Below are 18,276 nucleotides of genomic sequence, written 5' to 3'. Positions count from 1 at the left end.
GCCGTGATTTATCATTCAGAGCATCACTCCAGAGAGCAGCTGGGCCCTGCTGCCAGGCAGAGAAGGACTTCGGCATCTTTTATGGGACACCGAAACATTTGTTTGACATTTTTATGTTTTAAAAAAATCTTATCTGTGTCAAGGTCACCAGTATCGACAAGCACATATGTCCTGTTTCCAGGCAGCCGTCTGCACCTCTTTTTAGGGGATCTAAAAGGCGCTTTTAGGTCAGCCGAGGCTCTGCGGTGACCTGCACTAAAAAAGACCGTCATCTTCAAGCTGCAAGAAATGTGTGATGGACAGAGAAGTCTGCAGTTTTATAGTTTCCTGTAAAATGTATCATCCTGTGCACGAGGCGTATGGACGAGCTTTCATGTGAGTTTTTGTTCCACAATTTGATGATTCAACAAAGAGAAGCAGGATCAGGTGTTGGCAAATCCAGCTCCACTGCTCTGCACTGTAATGAGGACAGATTTGTAATGAGGTTGAACGATGCACCTTGTTACGAGCGAACTAAACACAACACGGGCCACAGCTGGGACTTGATTACAGTTTGACTTGAGCGTTTCAGATCTATAATCAGGGGGCAGGCGCCGAGCTTTTTGTTTACGGTTCCGTGGTGGTTGAACACTTGTCAAACTTGCATCCAAAATCTGAGAAACAATACCGCAGAACTGCATTGTTGAAAAGGTAATTTGGAGCGGCATAATTAAGTGTCTGATGTGGCTGCATTGTTTTGCTCAGTTCAATTTCCATTTATTTCAAACTCATCAAGCCTGGTGGGCAATATATCTAAACAAAAAAAAATGCTTTACATCTATATCATTTACTCATTATGTCCCTCATAAATTGAATTACAAAGATAAACAGTCATTAAGTCAAACTTTAAACGCTCACAAACAACACTGTTCGTCTTTGTCACCTCAAGGTTCTGCTGTAAAACCTAATGGTGCAAGTTACAACTTTCTATTTGAACTCTTGTGGTTCTTCTCACGCAGAACGGAGCGGCTCCTGTTGGATCCGCAGCAAATCAGAGATGGTGCAGCGGCAACATGGCGAACTGCTCCCCATAGCTTCTCCTGATTGGAACGAGATAGTCACGTCTGCGATAGACTCACCTCAAACTGAGAGGAAGTCGATTTTCCACAGATGATTAAAAAAAAAAAAATCACCGCTAAATGAAGAAAATATGGTCTTGTTTTAATGGAAGAACTGATTTCTGTTGCAGTCTCCAAATTAAACTGGAATGAGTGACATTTCATTAGCTTGGGATTGTCAAAAAGTCTCTGCAGGATTGTGTTGTAGTGGTTATCAAGTTGTTTTCGCTTGATGGTAAGAATATTCCTCATTTGGGTTTGGTTGGTGTGTGTGAGTATATGTGTGTGTGTGTGTGTGTGAGAGAGACTGAGAGAGAGAGATTTCTCCAGGTTTTGGTGGATTGATTTGTCTAATTTTCTTGTCAGGGTGTAACAGAGTGTGATCGTCTGCCTCTGTGTTTGTGATGGACTGACAGCCATGGGCTCCAAGCCCCTGCCTGCGACCTGAAGTCGGATAATTCTGGCACAGAAAACGGATGACAGTTTTATGCGTAATAATTGCTGAAGATTGGTTTTCATGAAGGTGATAAAACCGTTGCGGACGGTTCTGTCAGTAATTTCAATTTAGATGAAGCACGCAGTTGATCTGCTAAACAAAAAGAGATGAACGGCACAGTCCTTCCAAATGTGAACAAATCATGGCCTGCAGCACTAAAATATCCAGTGAGAACTTGCAAAACAATGTTTTGCAACCTTTAAAGTCCGCCCTCTCAAACGCAGCTCCGAAACAAACATTGATCCCGGCCGGGTGGAGGTCGGCAGATTGTCAGGAATGTCGCTTGGTCGCACGCTCTCATGCAAAGTGTTTTACGGCACCATTAGCTGTGGTGGCCCTGATGGGAATAGGACCTTTTACCAAACAATGTGAGTGCCCTCCACGTCTCTCACAGCAACTGGACAGCTTTTTGTTAGTTATCTAAAAATAGGCGATCGGCAGCATTGAGTGAGGGGGGCCTGGAGGCTCACCGGGAGGAGGAGGAGGAGGGGGGGGCTTGGAAATGAACTCCTCAAGATTTGGCTCGATAAGTCAATGTGACAACTTTCCACTGCAAAGAGGTAAAACGATATTAGGAATAAGCTGGTGTTGCTTGAGACGATTTGTTTTGTTTGCTGAGTGCCAAAAAAAAGGAAATAAAAAAAGAAAATCAAATGCACAGTGAGCAGAATGGATGAGCACATAAAGGGTTCAAATCCCTCCAGTGCTGACAGAATACTGAGGAGAACAACAACCACCCATCCACCATGTAGACAGGCTGGACGAGGAGGAAGGCAGAGAGAGAGAGAGAGAGAGAGAGAGAGAGAGAGAGAGAGAGAGAGGAGAGAGAGGGAGGGAGAGAGCGAGGGAGAGCCAGAGAGATGTGGAGAAGCCAGTGCTTGTCGACGAACTCCAGCAAATATGAGGATGGGAAGATAATGGCCAAGATGACTGAACCTCAGCAACAAACCATTTGTGTCTTTTCATGATGCACCCCGACTGAAGAAAACCTGGAGCTCAGAGACTCTGGACAGCAATGAACAAAGGATTTCTCTTTTTTTTTTCCCTCTCTCTCTCTCTCTCAAATGGTCTCTGTACATTTTTGGACATCTCCAACCATTTTTTTCTCCCACTGTTCTGATTTCCTGGAGATGGGCTGCTGACTCCAGTTTGAACATCTTGAACTGATTGGACCAAGCATCTCCATGGAGGGATTACTGGACGCACCGCCCGCGAGAGATTGAGCACATTTATGGAAATCTCCTGGAAATTTTAGCTCAGCTTGAAAGACAAACGGGCAAGCAATAATATCACACGCGCGCGCGCATACACACACACACACACACACACACACAAGCGCGCGCACATACACAAGGAGCGTATACGTACAGACGCACAGAGGAGCCAGCGCCGGCGAGCTGTGAGTCTCCGCAATAAGTGGCTGATAAAGAAGCAATAAAATTGTGTAAAATAAATAGAGTCGTCGGGCTGTGCGCCATGGGCGATGAGGCGTCAAACTTCAGGAGGAGCAGCAGGACCGGCGTCTCCTCACCAAACCCCCGGACTGCCGAGGACCGCGGCGCAACCCGGGCTCTGGGATAAACTCAAACTGCTCACCGCTGAGAACAATGACACTGTCGGCTTTTGGACGACTTGTCAGGTTACCACTGTGACAGTTTTTGATGTTATTCAGACCGCAGGACTCAGATCCGGGCTGTGCTGGACTTGATCACTTTGGTTTGTTCACTCAGAGATCAAGTGGCGGAGAAGGACATGAAACGCACTGGGTTTTTTTTTTTGTGTGTGTGTGTGCTTGAAATAATCAAATACAGCCATATTATTTAAAACCCAATAAGTTAAAAAAAAGGGATCTTTATTGTTATTGCCATCGTTATATTTTTTTTGCACTATGATGGAAGCACCACCATGTTCGAAGAAGAGCCTGTCCCTGTCGCTCCCGGTTCCCCGGGAAGGACAGGCTACCCTGAAGCCTCCGCAGCATCTGTGGCGGCAGCCCCGGACCCCGATCAAAATCAAACACCGGGGCTACTCCGACACCGACCGGCACCACCACCGGCACATGGAGCGCTCCGACGCCGTGGACACCAGCGACCGACCGGGGCTGAAGAAGTCCCGCATGTCCTGGCCGTCCTCCTTCCACGGGACCACGACCACATCCATCGGAAACTGTGTCGGGAATAAACGGTAGGCGAGAGGAAGCCGCGCGTTCCGATCCGTCCCAATAATAGCCCGTGACAGCCCACAAGGCATATGCGTAAACGGGGGAAGGGTGGGGGGGGGGGCATTTTAATGAGTGCGTAATAACGCAATGTGCCTGAAGGGTTAACTGATATGAAGCACTTTTTTTTTTTTTTTTTTCCAGCGGGAGGTGGGACGCGTGGGTTTTCGGTGCCAGCGCGTTACGCGTCTTTGGATAGACTCTGTGTCAGATGGGTATGGAGCGCAAAAAAAAAAAAAAAAAAAAAAAAAAACCCAGCCCGCCCACTCGCAGCGCAGGAGCAGCATCTGTAAATACCGGTTAACATTTTTTAACAGTGTTGACAAGGATACGCGGAGTTGATAAGTAACGCGGCCGCAGTGGCTCTAATGGCACCAAAGGTCTGCTGGGTGCGTTCGTGCGTGCAAGAGTGAGATACTGCCACCGTGCGCACTTCCAGGTCTTTATCAGCTTGTTTTCAGAGGGTGGGTCTGGGGCCCAGTTGGCAACAACCCCCCCACAAAAAGTAGCATCTGATGCGCCTCTTACCATGACAGTGAGTCTGAATCCAGAGCCCTGATCTTTGACCTCAGCGTCTTGGCGGAAAAGTCGTCTAAGTGAGAAGTGACAAAGGCGTGCAGTGTTACCTGCATCTGTGTCACACAGATGTTTTCAGACAGCTCCTAATGGGCGCACACACACACACACACACACACACACACACACACACACACACACACACACACACACACACACACACACACACACACACACACACACACACACCACTTCTCCCAGATCAGATCTGACTGAACATTTTCACTGCATCAGAGAGGCTGCACTGACCAACAGGGGCGACAAACAGCAGGGAAATACAAACCCAGCAACCACCAGCAACCACCAACTCCAGCAGCACTTGAATCGAATTACGGCGACACACTTTTAATCGAGCGGATTGAATAAAATGCGTTTCGTGAAGTCAAACAGTTCTGATGCAATTACTTCGTCCCTTTTAAAAAGAATAAAACAAATGCTGCGTTTCTCCTCTGAACTGATGCATGCTGAATAATGTGCAGCCCCGTTCAAACGGCTCAGAGTTAGTTTGTTTCCTCTGTGACTCATTTTTGTTATTCACATTTCTGCGAGAGACTGACTACCAGAGAAAGAAAGTGGATATTTTCTGTTTGGCTTTCGGTCTGCTTGCTGTTCCACTCTATCCTCTCAGTGACCTGAAATCCCCAGATGTTCTCCAAAGTGAGGGGGTGAGTTTAAACATCGGACTGCCCCTGACCTCCTTATAATCCCTCCAAAATTCATCCAGGCACTGATGAGGACCAAATGTGCCTCCACCACAAAAAGTTATGCAGTGCAAATTTCAATTCTTCGACGAACAGCACCGTGTTGTTGACGGGACTGCGACTGTGTGTTATTCCTTCTTTTTACTCCTGGTAATATTTGTTTTCTTTCCTTCGCTCTTTTTTTTTTTTTCTTTTTTTCTTTTATTGCCACAGACGGCCTTCCCGGCAGGCCCCTGGGAGAAAGGCCAACTCCAGCTGACTGGAGGAAGGGCTGATTTGTATTTTAGTCCCCGGGACACGCTCTGAGCCAGTCCAATCTTTAGTGCATTGGGACTGACTCTGCCTGCCCTTCTCCTTCTGTGGGCGGCGGAGAGAGCGAGCGAGAGCGGACGAGCGAGAGAGAGAGAGAGAGAGAGAGAGAGAGAGAGAGGACTGGATTCCAACCAGCCCGGCTCTGAGGGCACGCCGGGCTGGTTTCTAGCGTGCGTGCTCATGTGTGTCCGCCACCTCGGCGTGTCCGCGAGGTGATGTGTGCGGGCCGTGGGTGTTCGTGCTGCACAGCTGGTCAGCAGGAGACGGAGGCTGGTGGATAAATATTGGGTTTCGTGACAGGTGGTGAAATGCAGACTGGTTTGGTGTGGAGGCATTTGTGCGCGAGCCGCGTCTGACCTGTAGCTCATGCGGTTTTTGCAGGAGGCCATGTTTTATCTCTTCTCATATCAACGGGAGGCCGGGGGAATTTCCACTGTGTTGATTTTATTATTTTCGTCACCGTGCCTGTATATTCTGCCTCTTTGCTCATTTGTGGATCGTGGCTGCTTGGAGCAGATGCCTCATCTCTTTGGTGCATTTATCAGGGTTTATGAACATCGATGTTGATCGAGCAGCAATGTGTTTTTAGCTCAAGGCTAACTTTCGCTCTGGGTCCGGCCGATGCACATCCTGCTCTCACAGCATTCAATTACACGAACGTAGTGTCAGGACATATTCCTTCAAACATGGCCGCAGAGATGAGACGGGACAAGTTTAGTCATTGGCAGTTCTGGGAAAAAAAAGAAAAAAAAAAAGAAGCTTTGAACAAACAATTTAAATAGAGACTTAAATAATTAACTCAGAAAACTGGAGAGATTTTAGTGTCATAGAGTGGAAAATAATTGTTCTTTGATTGGCGAGACACTGATTGACCCAGCGGATGACCTCAGTGTCTCTTGGAAGCACCTCGTTCAATCACCGAAGAGCTGGTCAAGACCTCATCTGGTGGTTGGAAAGATCAATCAGGCGGAGCGCCGCCGCTGGAATTGTTTCGGATAAGGTTCAGGGGAAGAACAGATTGCTCCCAGGAACTGTAAGAGATACCCTCACTTTTCCAAATGAAACACTCCCAACCTCCACCAGTCTGGGGACGGAGAGTACACAAGCGGGATTCTGGGTGTTGCTTTGCATATCTGTTTGAAGAATCGCTGTCTCCAGCTGCTTTCATTTGTCTATTTTTTGCGTCTGTGTTGTAGCCTACAAAATGGCAGTCTTAGTGGCAATCAGCTTCCCCCCCCAAGAGTGTCAGTCTGCCGCCTCTTCACATCCCCGATGTCTTTTGTTCGACCGTCTTGTCGGTCCCTTTGTCGGAGGATGTTAATATGAACGTATCAGTCATCAGGTCCCATGGCCAATGCGCTCGGGGAAGTTCCAACACGAAAATGAATGACTGACACTGAGCGACTAACAGCTCTTCCCGCAATTCTGTTGCTATGGTTACTTGTTTTGTGCATTTGTAGAATAGATTTCATTTACCCAAAAAAGGCAAAGCCTACAGGCGCTTGATGGGCTTGACTGTATAATTTGTCAGTATGGAGCAGATCCCACTGGATATGCATCAGGACTTGTGTGCTTACAAGGTGAAAAAGGGAATAATAATGCGCCACTGCTGAAGAGCCCAAGTCTTCAGATAGTTCAATCAAAGCACAGAGCCGCTTCCCTTTTCAGCAACAATCTCAAACCAAAGCCTTCCTCACGTATCACTTCATGCATTCTTTACACCTTTTTTTTTTTTTCCCTTCCCGCTCCCAGACGAGGGATCCAGGGCTGATTTGTAAGCTCGAGCTGCTCTTTTCCCTGCTCGGCTGGTCGGCCTCCATGATAATTTAGCCTATAATGAGGTGCAGCCTTAGTTAATTATCACAACAGCGGCATTTTGTTGTTCATCGTATATTTGCATTTCTAACGCAGTAAGAATGAAAAGTCCCATGCAGAGCGTTCAGGAATTTCCCAACAAATGTGTTTGAATAGCATTAACTAATAGACCTCTTATCGCATTTGTCTAGTGGAAGCATCTGTTTAAGCCACAGATTGCACTGTTCTGTGAATACATCTTGCCTTCTCACTTCTCCCGGCGCTAATGAGTGTCTGGAGGCCGTTCTTGTGCTGAAACGGCGCGCGCCATTGGCTTTCCGAGGCGGAACCCAGAGACCCCAGGTAAAATCCCCCCCCCGAGATCTTTTGGCAATGACGCCAAACAGGTGTCTGCCTGACGGAAACATGCAGCATACAGCCCTCATTCACAGCTCCTCTTTAGGTTTTCCTCTTTCTCATCATTTTATCTTCCACTGATGCTCCAGCCACGCTTTTAACTCACATTCAGTGCAGTCGGATTGCTGGGCACCTTGGCATCTTTGCATTTTAATTAGTTTCACACTGAATCCTCTTTAAGTGGTGATACAGAAGTCGTTTGTTTTTTGTTTTTTTTTTTTGTGTTTTTGACAAGTGTTGGATGGGCAGAGATCCCAGCAAAAAAGGAGACAAAATTGAGCCACGGCATCAAAAATCCAAGTTGCACAACAACTCCACCTGTTACGCACAGTGCTCTCCTTGTTTGCTGCAGCAAGGCCGCTTACAAACACTGAGTTTGTATCTCCGGTTTAGCGACGCCGTCATTAAATCGCCCTTTATGGAACTTTTTGCCTCAGCGTATTATACAGCCGCTTCCTCCGCCTCTTTCGAGCCGTCCATTGTGATTACGATAAGCCCCACGCTGGCCATTTGGCATCCCATCTTATCAAATAATATTGTCTGAATCAGTCTATTGTCCATTAAAATGACAGTCTTTGATTGCACCATTTTTCTCTTTTGATCCTCTATCATCTCAGCGCTTCATTTCACCTTGTTGTAAATGGGGAGTATTGATTGCATCTCCACTTTTGTTCCCCGCTTTGTCTCTCCATTGTGTGGCCCATCTCCCTGCTTTCCTGTAGCTCCTAAGATCCCTCTCCGATAGCTTTGTTCTTGCTTACAGCGGCATTAGGAACACTATCAGAAATCTGTCATTTCTCCACCACCCTGCCCCTCTTCTTCCCCTCGAAGCGACGAATCTCAGACCAGTGGTGAAGTGGACTGCCCACCACTAACAGTGTGCGGCACATAATTACTCCCTACATTCTCCCCCCTTAAATCTATTTCACAGCGATGCAGTTTTTTCAGTCTCTACACTCCAGCTGTTTCTCGAGAAATCGCAGAATTCAAGAGCAAAGCTGGCGAAAGCGCCTTCATCATATTTCTGGGAATCGGCTGCCATTAAGGAATGAGTTCAAACGGCACATCAAAGAAAGGTATTTGAAGAAAAACTGAGCTTTTCTTTTTTTTTTTTTTTTTATTCCGGGAGAAGAAAACACACTTCCTAAATCATCCTGAGTGAATTTACAATCACCTCCCTTTTGGATTATTTATTTTTCTGATCCAAAAACAAAGCTTTCTTCGAGCCCATAGGTGCAAAGAGGAACAAAAAGGAGAAACCCTTTTTTAGTGTAATCAAGTCGCCCACTTCAAGCCAGGAAGAAAGGTCGTCACCGCTGAGACTTGGGAGAATTTAAATGTCAAAATGTGCAACGTATCCAGTTTCAGGAGAAGTGGCAGTCTTTCACCTCCCGGCAAATAGCTCAGCTTGATAGAAAACTGCAAAATGGTGCCGCGCTTTGTGCGAGGTTCCCCGACAAGGCAGGGCTGTGAAAACAGGAAGCGGCGTTCGTGTTGCGCCCCAGCAGGTGAGGCCGACATCACTCGGGAGCGGCTGGCGGTCTCTGATGCTGTGACGCCGCGGAAGGGCGGGAGGGGGCGACCCCTGGAATACGCTGCAGGCTGCTGTCTAAGCAGCACCAGAGCAGCCTGAGTGACTGAGGCTGACAGTCCTCCTGTCAGCCGCGCGCCGCCGAGCCGGAAGAACAAATAACCTACACCTGTCAGGCAGAGCGCCGCTTCAGACTAATTCCAGAGACGCCAGGGAAGCTTCTCACCTGGAGATCCCACTCGGCGTGCTGACACTCATGAGGACCCTCTGCTCTGCTGTTCGGTTGAGCGCTGATGCCAGCGTCTCCTCTGAGGTATCACTTTCAGGCCCCTGGACTGTCAGCGTAACCGGACCGCCGTGAAGGAGCGTCAGTTCCGTTTAGGAGGAGCAGACGGATGGCGTTAGTGGCAGCTGGACACGTCACAAATCTGTTTACTGGACACTTTGGTCCAGTCACAGCTTTGTTTACACCTTCGCTTAAATGGGGAATACTTTATGCTATATTTTATGGAGGGTAAACCTTTATACAACACTGTTATAATTTGAATGTTATGTTTTTTTTTTTTCCTGTAACAGGTTTATAAATTATGAACAAGAACAAGCAGCAACAAAACAACTGAACAGGCAGCAGCAGACAGCTCCCACATTTAATATTATTTACAACGTTTTCACATAATGAGTACTGAGCTCATGGGAACTTCAGTAATTAAATTCTCTGATAGTAATGCGTTACTAGCTGCTAACCGGAGTTACAGTAATGTGTTACTTCATAATCCCTTCTGACCAACACTGCAAATAAATACAGAGGAGAGAACAAAAAAAAAAAAATAAAGAAAAAAAGAAAAAGGAAGAAAGAAATTGTTTTGGCTCCGCTCTCATTGTGTGAGCGTGACTGGAAAATGCTTTAGAATAGTAAATAATAATTGGCTTTTAGAAAACAAAAACAGTTTGAGAGCTGAGAACGCAGAGGAAACTAAACTGGCACGAGTGCTCAACGCTATTCTTCAAGATGTCTTTCCATGTTGGGAGCAGCGGTGGAGGAAGTATCACTACAAGAGCAAGATTACAAAGTGAATTTCATTACAAGTACAAAAAAAAAAAGAGCAGAAGGAGTTTTCTTTTTAGAAAATATTCATCTCTATTTCTTTTTTTTGCTGATGTGTCACTGAATCTACAATAGATTTTCTTTCTTTAACAGTGTGTTTACCTCCAGTACAAGACCGAATGTGTAATATCAGCCATTAATACGAGACGATAAGTCATGCAGTGGTACATGCGTCCTCTCCAAGGTGTTTTTTATGGAATGTTACTGCAGATACGCACGCCGGCGCCAGCTGCAGCCTCTGCTCAGGAACACGCCGCACCCGCAGCTCCTCGTCTGAGACCCGGACCAAATCATTTTTTTATTGACACTAACATGGAATGATTCAGGAACCCATGAAGGGAAAAACAGATGCAATCGGTTTGTGCGAGGAATATATATGAAAACAGCACAGACAATCTGTGCAGCTGCGACCAGGTTTTTTTGTAGGAGCGCCTGAGAATTTTTTTTTTTTTTTTTTTACATAATTCATGAGGCAGCCTATGATTTATAGCTGACTGAAGGTGTGGCGGGCTGACACATAAGGTTTTCCCTCCGTTCCGACTCAGGACCTCTGCGGGGGCAAAAGTGTGAGCGTGACCTGTCAGAGCACTTCCTGTAGGCCATGTTCACGTTTCACACCTTTAAATGCAATGTTCGGGCCGTCTGAAGGACAAAAGGGGAAGAAATGGCTGCAGGGGATTCTGTTGCTGCTGTTTTCCAGTTTTAACTCTGCATCTTTTAAAGGCAAAACGAGGTCTGCAGCGGTTTTTCTATCAGCATCCTCAATTAAAACAGTGGTGCTGATCGTATGACGCTGATGCAGGCTGGGAGATGCATATTAGGCAACGTCATGAAGATCCGTGCAACCTTCCTCTGCCCTTCTTATCCTAACTTTATTCATGCCCTCTCCTTCACTTTTGTTGTGTGTGTATGTTTGTGCAGCAAGGACTTATTGTGTGATTACTTCTGTGGTTTGGGGCGGTTTAGTTGTGAGGGGTTTCCTTAAAGAAGATCAGAATTGAGCGTGCTCTCACTCCACGCGGCTTTTCTCCCCTGAGCTTCCCATTTTGGTTGCTGGCTTTTTTTCAGGAGGAACTTGAAAGGCTTGTGGTGCAATCCACGGCGCCGACGGTGCCCGGCGAAAAGTCACAGAGCGTCCCCGCGCAAGCGAGCGTGCCTTATCCTCACACGTTTGAATCAGCAGAGTCTGAAAGGGGAGAATTTCTCAGTCCCCGGCACTGGAGCGCCTCTCCAATGCATGTTTTATACGTCTCACTGCTGCAACACACCAGGCTGAAATTTAATATGGCTGTTTTCTTGAATGACGACCTGGGTGAGCTGGAGCCTGGAGACGTCTGCATCAAGCACGGCAGCGAGTACCCCAGATAAAAAAAAACACCATGTGAACACAAAAAGAAGGAAAAGTGTATTAACAACAGGCAAAAAGAAAAAAGAAAAGAATCCGAACAGTGAAAAATATTGTGCATAATTGCAGCAGCAGCAGCATTGATGCTGCCTGCTTTAACAGGCAACCCCTTGAGCCCATTCCTTTGAATCAAACAGGTGGGATGAGGAGGAGAGACAACCAGGGAGGAGAAGGTGTGAAGATAAGAGGAGTGAAGAGGAGCAGGAGCTGCAGTCAGTGTGGCAAACGGAGAAAGCCTGCGTGTGTCTGGAGAATGGGGAATGAGGGCGGCTGTCTTCACAGATCACTGGCAATTGTGTATTTTGTCACATCAAATTTGACGCAAGACCTCTTCCCGATTGGTCGTGTCCCTTGCCACTCACGGCCGCCGTTGCACAAGCCATTGATGTTGTGTTGGTGAACGCCGGCCTGCCTCTCTCGCTCTCTCTCTCTCAGGGTGCTATAAATAGGGGGAGAGAAGCCTCGGGGTCTCAATGTAATGAGATTAAACCAAACCAGCCTCAGCTCCCAGTGTTTTATTGAGCTTCATATCAGTTTTCATTCTGTCTTTCAATATGTATAAGGCAGATATTGAATGTGGCTGCTCCCGCTTGCACGGCAAGTCCATGCAGGAGCGTTCCAGAACGTGTTCGCATGAGTGTAAATGTTTGATTGTGTGCGAGTGCGGAGAGGCCAAAAACGAAAAAGCAAGAGTGAGGGATAATGTGAAAGACTTATGCGTGTGTGTGTGTGTGTGTGTGTGTGTGTGTGTGTGCATACGCTGTCCTCATTCTGCACCCTGCAGGGCATGGCACATCTCCTAAAGATGTGTTCATCATGATGGTAAAGTGTTTGTCACCGTAACGCTGCACTGTCACAAAGCTTCAGCCACTGGCCCGCAGCAGTCCTGAACTCTCCACTTTTTCTCGGCGACTTTTCTCAGCAGTTTCCCCGCCGCTGCGCAGGAGGCCGGTCTGCGGCTGCCAGCGGAAAAGTGAGAGCTGCAACCGCAGCGCGAAGGGGCCGGTCAACTGCTCTTTGTTGAGTCCTCATTCGTGAAAAGGCACACAAAGAGCCGCACCGGCACGGCCGCCGTGGCTTCCAGCCTCCCTGCGAAGCTCGCTCGCGAGACGGAAAGCGTCTGGGGGATACGCGGAGTGGGAGACATCCATCCTGCTTGGACATACTGCTCATTCTCACAGCCCATATTCTCCGACCCCGACGTCTTGGAACGGTCTGCAAGTCTCCCGCTGCAATTTTTTTTTTTTTTTTTTTCCTTTCTTCCACACCGCTCAGGCCTCAATAACCAATCACAGCTTGTTCCCTCATCATTTCGCCATTGGCTCAGGAGCACTTAGATCCCCAGGTTCACTCCATTCTGCTGTGATATATACAATATATCTTCACCATCTCCGGCTTCTGGAGCCATTAGCAAGGAAAAAAAAAATACTATACATTATCGTGAGTGCTTGTCAGGCACAGCAGGAGGACATATTAACATCAGCACTCACTCTTTTAAATAGTATTGTGGAGGGTTTTAGTTTTATGAGTATTTTAAGTATGTAGTTTTGCTCATACCAAATTACACTTTACACCATTCTAACAGCGGTTGTTCCAAACCACACATTTCCAGCATGCTGTCCACCTCTGATCATCGATGACCAACGCAAGAAAAACGAAGATGGAAATTTATTCAGACCGCAAGAGCAAAAGACAAGTAAATACAACTGAAGACAAAAATTCCCGGATTTGTTTTCTTGTTTTGTCGACCCAAAAAAAAACCTTCCAGATGCCCATGATCAGATTTAGAAAACGGAGCATATAGGTGAGTGGACAGGACCTTGCTACCACACTGTGACGGAATAAAGACAGACAGATGCTGAAAGGTTCAGGCTGCTGGCGTGATGCGACGTGAGGGAAGAGAAGTGGAGAGTGAAAGGCCATATTTGAATTGAAGCCCAAAATTATAGTGCTTATGCTCAAAAAAAAAAAAAAGAAGACCGTGAGGGACATTCAGGGCAGTGAGCAGCATAAGTACAAAAATGACAGACAGATTGACTCATCAGACGAACATGCCATCTTCCGAGCCTCACTGCAAGGCAGTGGCCCTGAGGCGGTTTCACCAATGAATCCACACAGAGACAACTTCCTGCTCCTCACTAATGATATCTCAGCACTATCCAGGATAATGACGCTGATTTTCTTTTTGTTCTCTCACTAACTTGATTCTATCTTATTATTATTATTAGTATTACTGCACTGTGATTGAAGTTCTTTCTCGGATTGTTCTAGAATTGATGCCGAAGGTTAATTTAGCTCCAGAGATGCAATGCAAGACACTCGGCTTCTCATTGAGAGTGGGTGCTAACTGAAAAAAGTCCCATTTAAAGTTATTTTATTTTAATGCATCCTCCTTAGGATGAATAGACAAACAAAAGTAAAACTCTTTTCTTGCTGAGTACAGACATCCAGATCCTCAGATTAGTCTGGCTGCTGTCCCTCCTGAAGCTCTTCAGCCGCCGCCGAGGAGATTACCACCCACATTTGGAAATTCCTGGTTTAGATCGAAATATCTCGACTTCTACTGGATTAGTGGAATGGAAACTATTTCTGACAATGCGCCATTTTCAGTGCTGTTTTTCAATACAAATTCAGAAGTCAAACATATTTGTGTGTCTTTCACCATAAATGAGGTTTTCTTGAAAGGATAGCCTGGAATACAGTGTCTTAGACATAACAGGAAAATATACATAAAGTGTAAAAAAAACCCCACATTTTTATGGTCACATTCAACCTCAATTCAGCCTCAGTTATTTGGAAACACATTTTTGTCAGCTTTCAGTTGAATCAAGATGTCATCGAAGCAAGGCTTTCACCTTTAATATGCAGATTCTTGCAACCCTCGACTATGAAGTGTTAGTTCAAGTGTCTGACAGTGAAATGTTCCATGATAAATGAAAGAAAAAAAAATCTACTTTTTTATTTTATATTGACTCAATTCATACTTCGATGATTCTGAATATGATCATTGTAAGTTTCTTTTAGGAAAGATGTCACATATCAGGTAAAATGTGGGTATTGATACTCCACTTAAAGAAACAATGTAAAGCGAAGGATTGAAACCTCATTCTGGAAAAAGGGGTCACGACCCTCAACCTTTTCCAGGATGTACCCTGCCCTTTGCCAGATGTTGACTGAAATAAACTGCAGCCTATATAATCCCAATTTCGAGCAGGTGTTGAAGATGGAGACGGTTCAGAGCTCTGAGGGTGTGGTTCTTACATTCTAACACTTGTTTTTGCGGAATAGAGTAAGATGATTAAAATAAAATTAGAGCTTGCATGAAGATGTTGGTGCAGTGGCAACAGTCTAAACTCACAGAGCCTTTTTGTCATGTCACATTCTGGAGTTTCTCACAGCTCAGCATGGTGTCATTACACAGTTACGTTCAAATGTTTGCATTTCTTCGAACCAAAGACTGACTGACTGTGCATTTGAGAATGTGCACAGCTGGTGAGCCAAAAAAAAAAAAAAAAAAAAAAAAAAAAAAAGCAGCATTAGCACGGGAGCTAAATGACTCCCTCAGGAGGCAGTGTAGGATATAGCTGAGAGCCAGCGTTGGACATGCTAAGAGAAAACATGTTCACACATCAGCTTTGAAAGTGTAAACATGTCAGTGTTGTGCTCACAGCTCGTCTGAGCTTCCTCCAAGTGGACAGAAACTCATCGACTACATGAAAAACACTTCCAAAAGGAAAAAGGGGTGTGATGAAAATGTGTGATTTCTTTTGACTGCCCCCCCCCCCCCCCCCCCCCCCCCCCCCTTCTCTCTTTAAACCAGTGCAGCTTATGGCGCTGCCGCAGGGCCGACCACGAAGGACAATACGGGGAAACAAACGAGCGGGGGGGGGGGGGGGGGGGGGAAGCAACTCGTCTCTCTCACTTCTGTCCAGCCGGGCCACGAATGCATTAAAGGCCAATTCAGAGCATCAAGCTAAATGGACCCTTTCACTATGCATTCAAATCAAGCTTGTAGGCTCTCTCACTTGGCTGCGCCCGGGCCCAGCGTTTGTTTTTGCATCACATTATATCAGTAATTATCTATCATTTCTGGGTAATACTCAGCCAGCCATCTTTGTGCAGGGGAATATGTCTTACAAATTAGACGTCAAGACTGATTATTATTCTGCGGTTCGTTCCTAAATTATTAAATCTGACAGAACTTGAAATTACAGGAATGATTTGAAGCCTTTTCGATAGGTACAGCTGGAAAGCCAAACAGATATATAGATAGACGCTCACGTTAGCCAAGAGTGGCAGACTCAGTGAAAAGACAGATGGAGCAAAAAGATAGTGAGATGGTGAGGAGGAACACAGCCACAGCTATACAAAGGTAGCTCTGGATGACTCACACTTCTCTCTCTTTCTCTCTCTCTCTTCATCTCTCTCCAGTCTGGATTAAAATAAAAGAAGCCCAGCAGCCCCCAGCCTGCAGAAAGGGAGTTACGCGCTCCATCTCTGAGATAGGGTGATGTGCTAAAAATACCACTCCTTGTGTGGGCTTGTTGGGGAGGTGGTGGTGGGGAGGTTATGTTGCTGGGGGGGGGGTTAACAACATGGGGAGGGAGATTTATGGATTTGATAGTAAAGATACCACCGTTATCGCTGTTTCCCACCGTCCGGCTCCATCACATCTCCGGTTCGCCGGAGCGTCGCTTTTCTCATCAGCTCTGCTCCACAAAGTGCACTAATTGGGTTTTGCGTGCAGACTTGACCACTTTCTAGGAACGCTGGAGAGCGCCACGAAACCTAGTTCATTAGTGCAAATTCTGCTACGTGCCCCTTTTATGTCACTGACCCCCCCCCATTCTTCTTCAAATCTCATCCCTCCTCCTGTTTGCGTTTCCTCATTGGGAAACTCCATTAAACATCACAAACAGATCAATATCACTCCATCGCGCGCGTCGCGGCGGATCGGTGATTCCTCCCGTCGAGGAGTGCGTCTCTCAGCTCCCAATTTATCTGGATGTGAGTACCAGGAAACTCAACAGAACACCATTTGAACACGTCTCTCCATCTGTCATCCCTCCGGATGGCTCTCCATGTCAGCTGATCCGTCTGTTTCGCCCTGCCTCAGTCGCTGCAGCGGCAGCAGAGAGGAGGAGGACGAAAGAGGAATTCCCCACAACACGGAGACACAAGGTGCCTTCTGAGAGGAGCGGCGCTCATTAAACCAGCCGGTCCCTGCCCTGATGCTTGGGAACTGGAATGCTGGTTATAGGGAAAAAGGGGGGGGGGAGCAGTTTGGGAGTCACGACTCTGAAACGCGTTTGCACTCAGCGGCCTCTGGGATCGCAGGGGGGATTTACATATAAAAGCTTAGGGATATCTGTGCAGCACGGAAGATGAAGAGTGGAAAAAAAGGCACCGGAAAAGAGCTTCTGCCAGGGGTCACGGTCTGCACCTTCAGTGCGGCTGAGTCTCAGTCGGTAGAGCGGGTCATCCTCCAATCTCTGGGTCTGCCAACCCTCACTAATACTGGATGAATGGGTGAATGTGACTGATCGCGTGAAGTGTGCTGACAGTAATAATCCAATTTCTATAAGAACACCATAGAAATGAAGTCCACTTATCATCTGAGTATAGCTGTAATTATTTATAGCATTGAGCATACAATAAAGAAGAGGATGAAAACAAACACTGATGGACCAAAAATCAAGAAGAAAAACACAGCGACCTAACCACAACCGACCCCTTTACCTCTAAATTTTAACATGTGCTACAATTAACGACAAAACATAGAAAAAGATTAATTTAAATTTGCGGTTTTCTCGACCCTGTCTTACAGCGTCTCCAAATTTGAGGCCGCTCGCGCAGGAGGAAGACTCATGAATGGAAACGTTAATCAGATAACGCTGACAGGCCCTGTAATTCATTTGACCTCAGTCCAATCGAGCACGCGTTTCACTTCCTGAAGGCAGAAACAAGTCGACGTATACAGTGAATGACTGTCAGAGCCTGGTGTGAGGAAATACAACTAAATAATGACTTTTTTAAGGCTTGTTGAGTTACGTACGTTATGTGCCTTCAAAAAGAGTCATAATAAAACCGTTACGGTGCACAGTAGACCTTCTGTTAACTTCAATACTTGACAGTGAAGCATTGAAGTATAATTTAACTCACGGTGACTGTTTGAAATACAGACCCGGCACAACAACAAACCCCGTCTTAAAACTTTACGACTGTACGGTATTTACAGTCAAATACATGCTGTGTGTGCACAGCAGGGCCGTGTCACACAGCCGCAACTGCGCCGAGCCGAGAGCCGAGGCGGCGGCGAGGCAGGCGATGACAGATCCAGTCGGCCGCTACCTGAGGAAAGACTCCTGAGAGACCTCCGGAGTTCAGAGATCGTCTGATGTAAAGTGACGGACGCCTCTGGAGGGTTTCGAAGAACACAAAGTGTAAGACAATCCGGGGAGCCGCGGAGCGGGAACGCCTCAGGCTGGCGGAAATACTGGGCTGAAGGCTGTATGTGTGAAGCGCCAAATCCTGGAGGAATTTATTTTGTACAGTGCTTTAATAGATTAAGAAGGCTGGCTGTGGCTGCCCTTTCACAATGTGGAGGGCTTGTTGCTTTGTGGA

General features: G+C 46.5%; 1 protein-coding gene across 1 annotated transcript in view; it reads left to right on the top strand.

Annotated features, from left to right (window-relative positions):
* The first annotated feature begins 3,466 nt into the window (after positions 1–3,466).
* pde4a (phosphodiesterase 4A, cAMP-specific) overlaps positions 3,467–18,276 on the top strand; it is a 39,171-nt gene continuing 24,361 nt past the window's right edge. Inside the window, exon 1 of the mRNA XM_030089447.1 lies at positions 3,467–3,777. Within this exon, the coding sequence (XP_029945307.1) occupies positions 3,482–3,777 (296 nt within the window). The 5' untranslated portion in view covers positions 3,467–3,481. The remainder of the gene's footprint in view (positions 3,778–18,276) is intronic.

The sequence above is a fragment of the Salarias fasciatus genome, chromosome 4, assembly GCF_902148845.1.
Source record: "Salarias fasciatus chromosome 4, fSalaFa1.1, whole genome shotgun sequence".
Lineage (NCBI taxonomy): Eukaryota > Metazoa > Chordata > Actinopteri > Blenniiformes > Blenniidae > Salarias > Salarias fasciatus.
The sequence above is the reverse complement of the archived record's forward strand: the minus strand, read 5'-3'. Positions and strand labels throughout refer to the sequence as shown.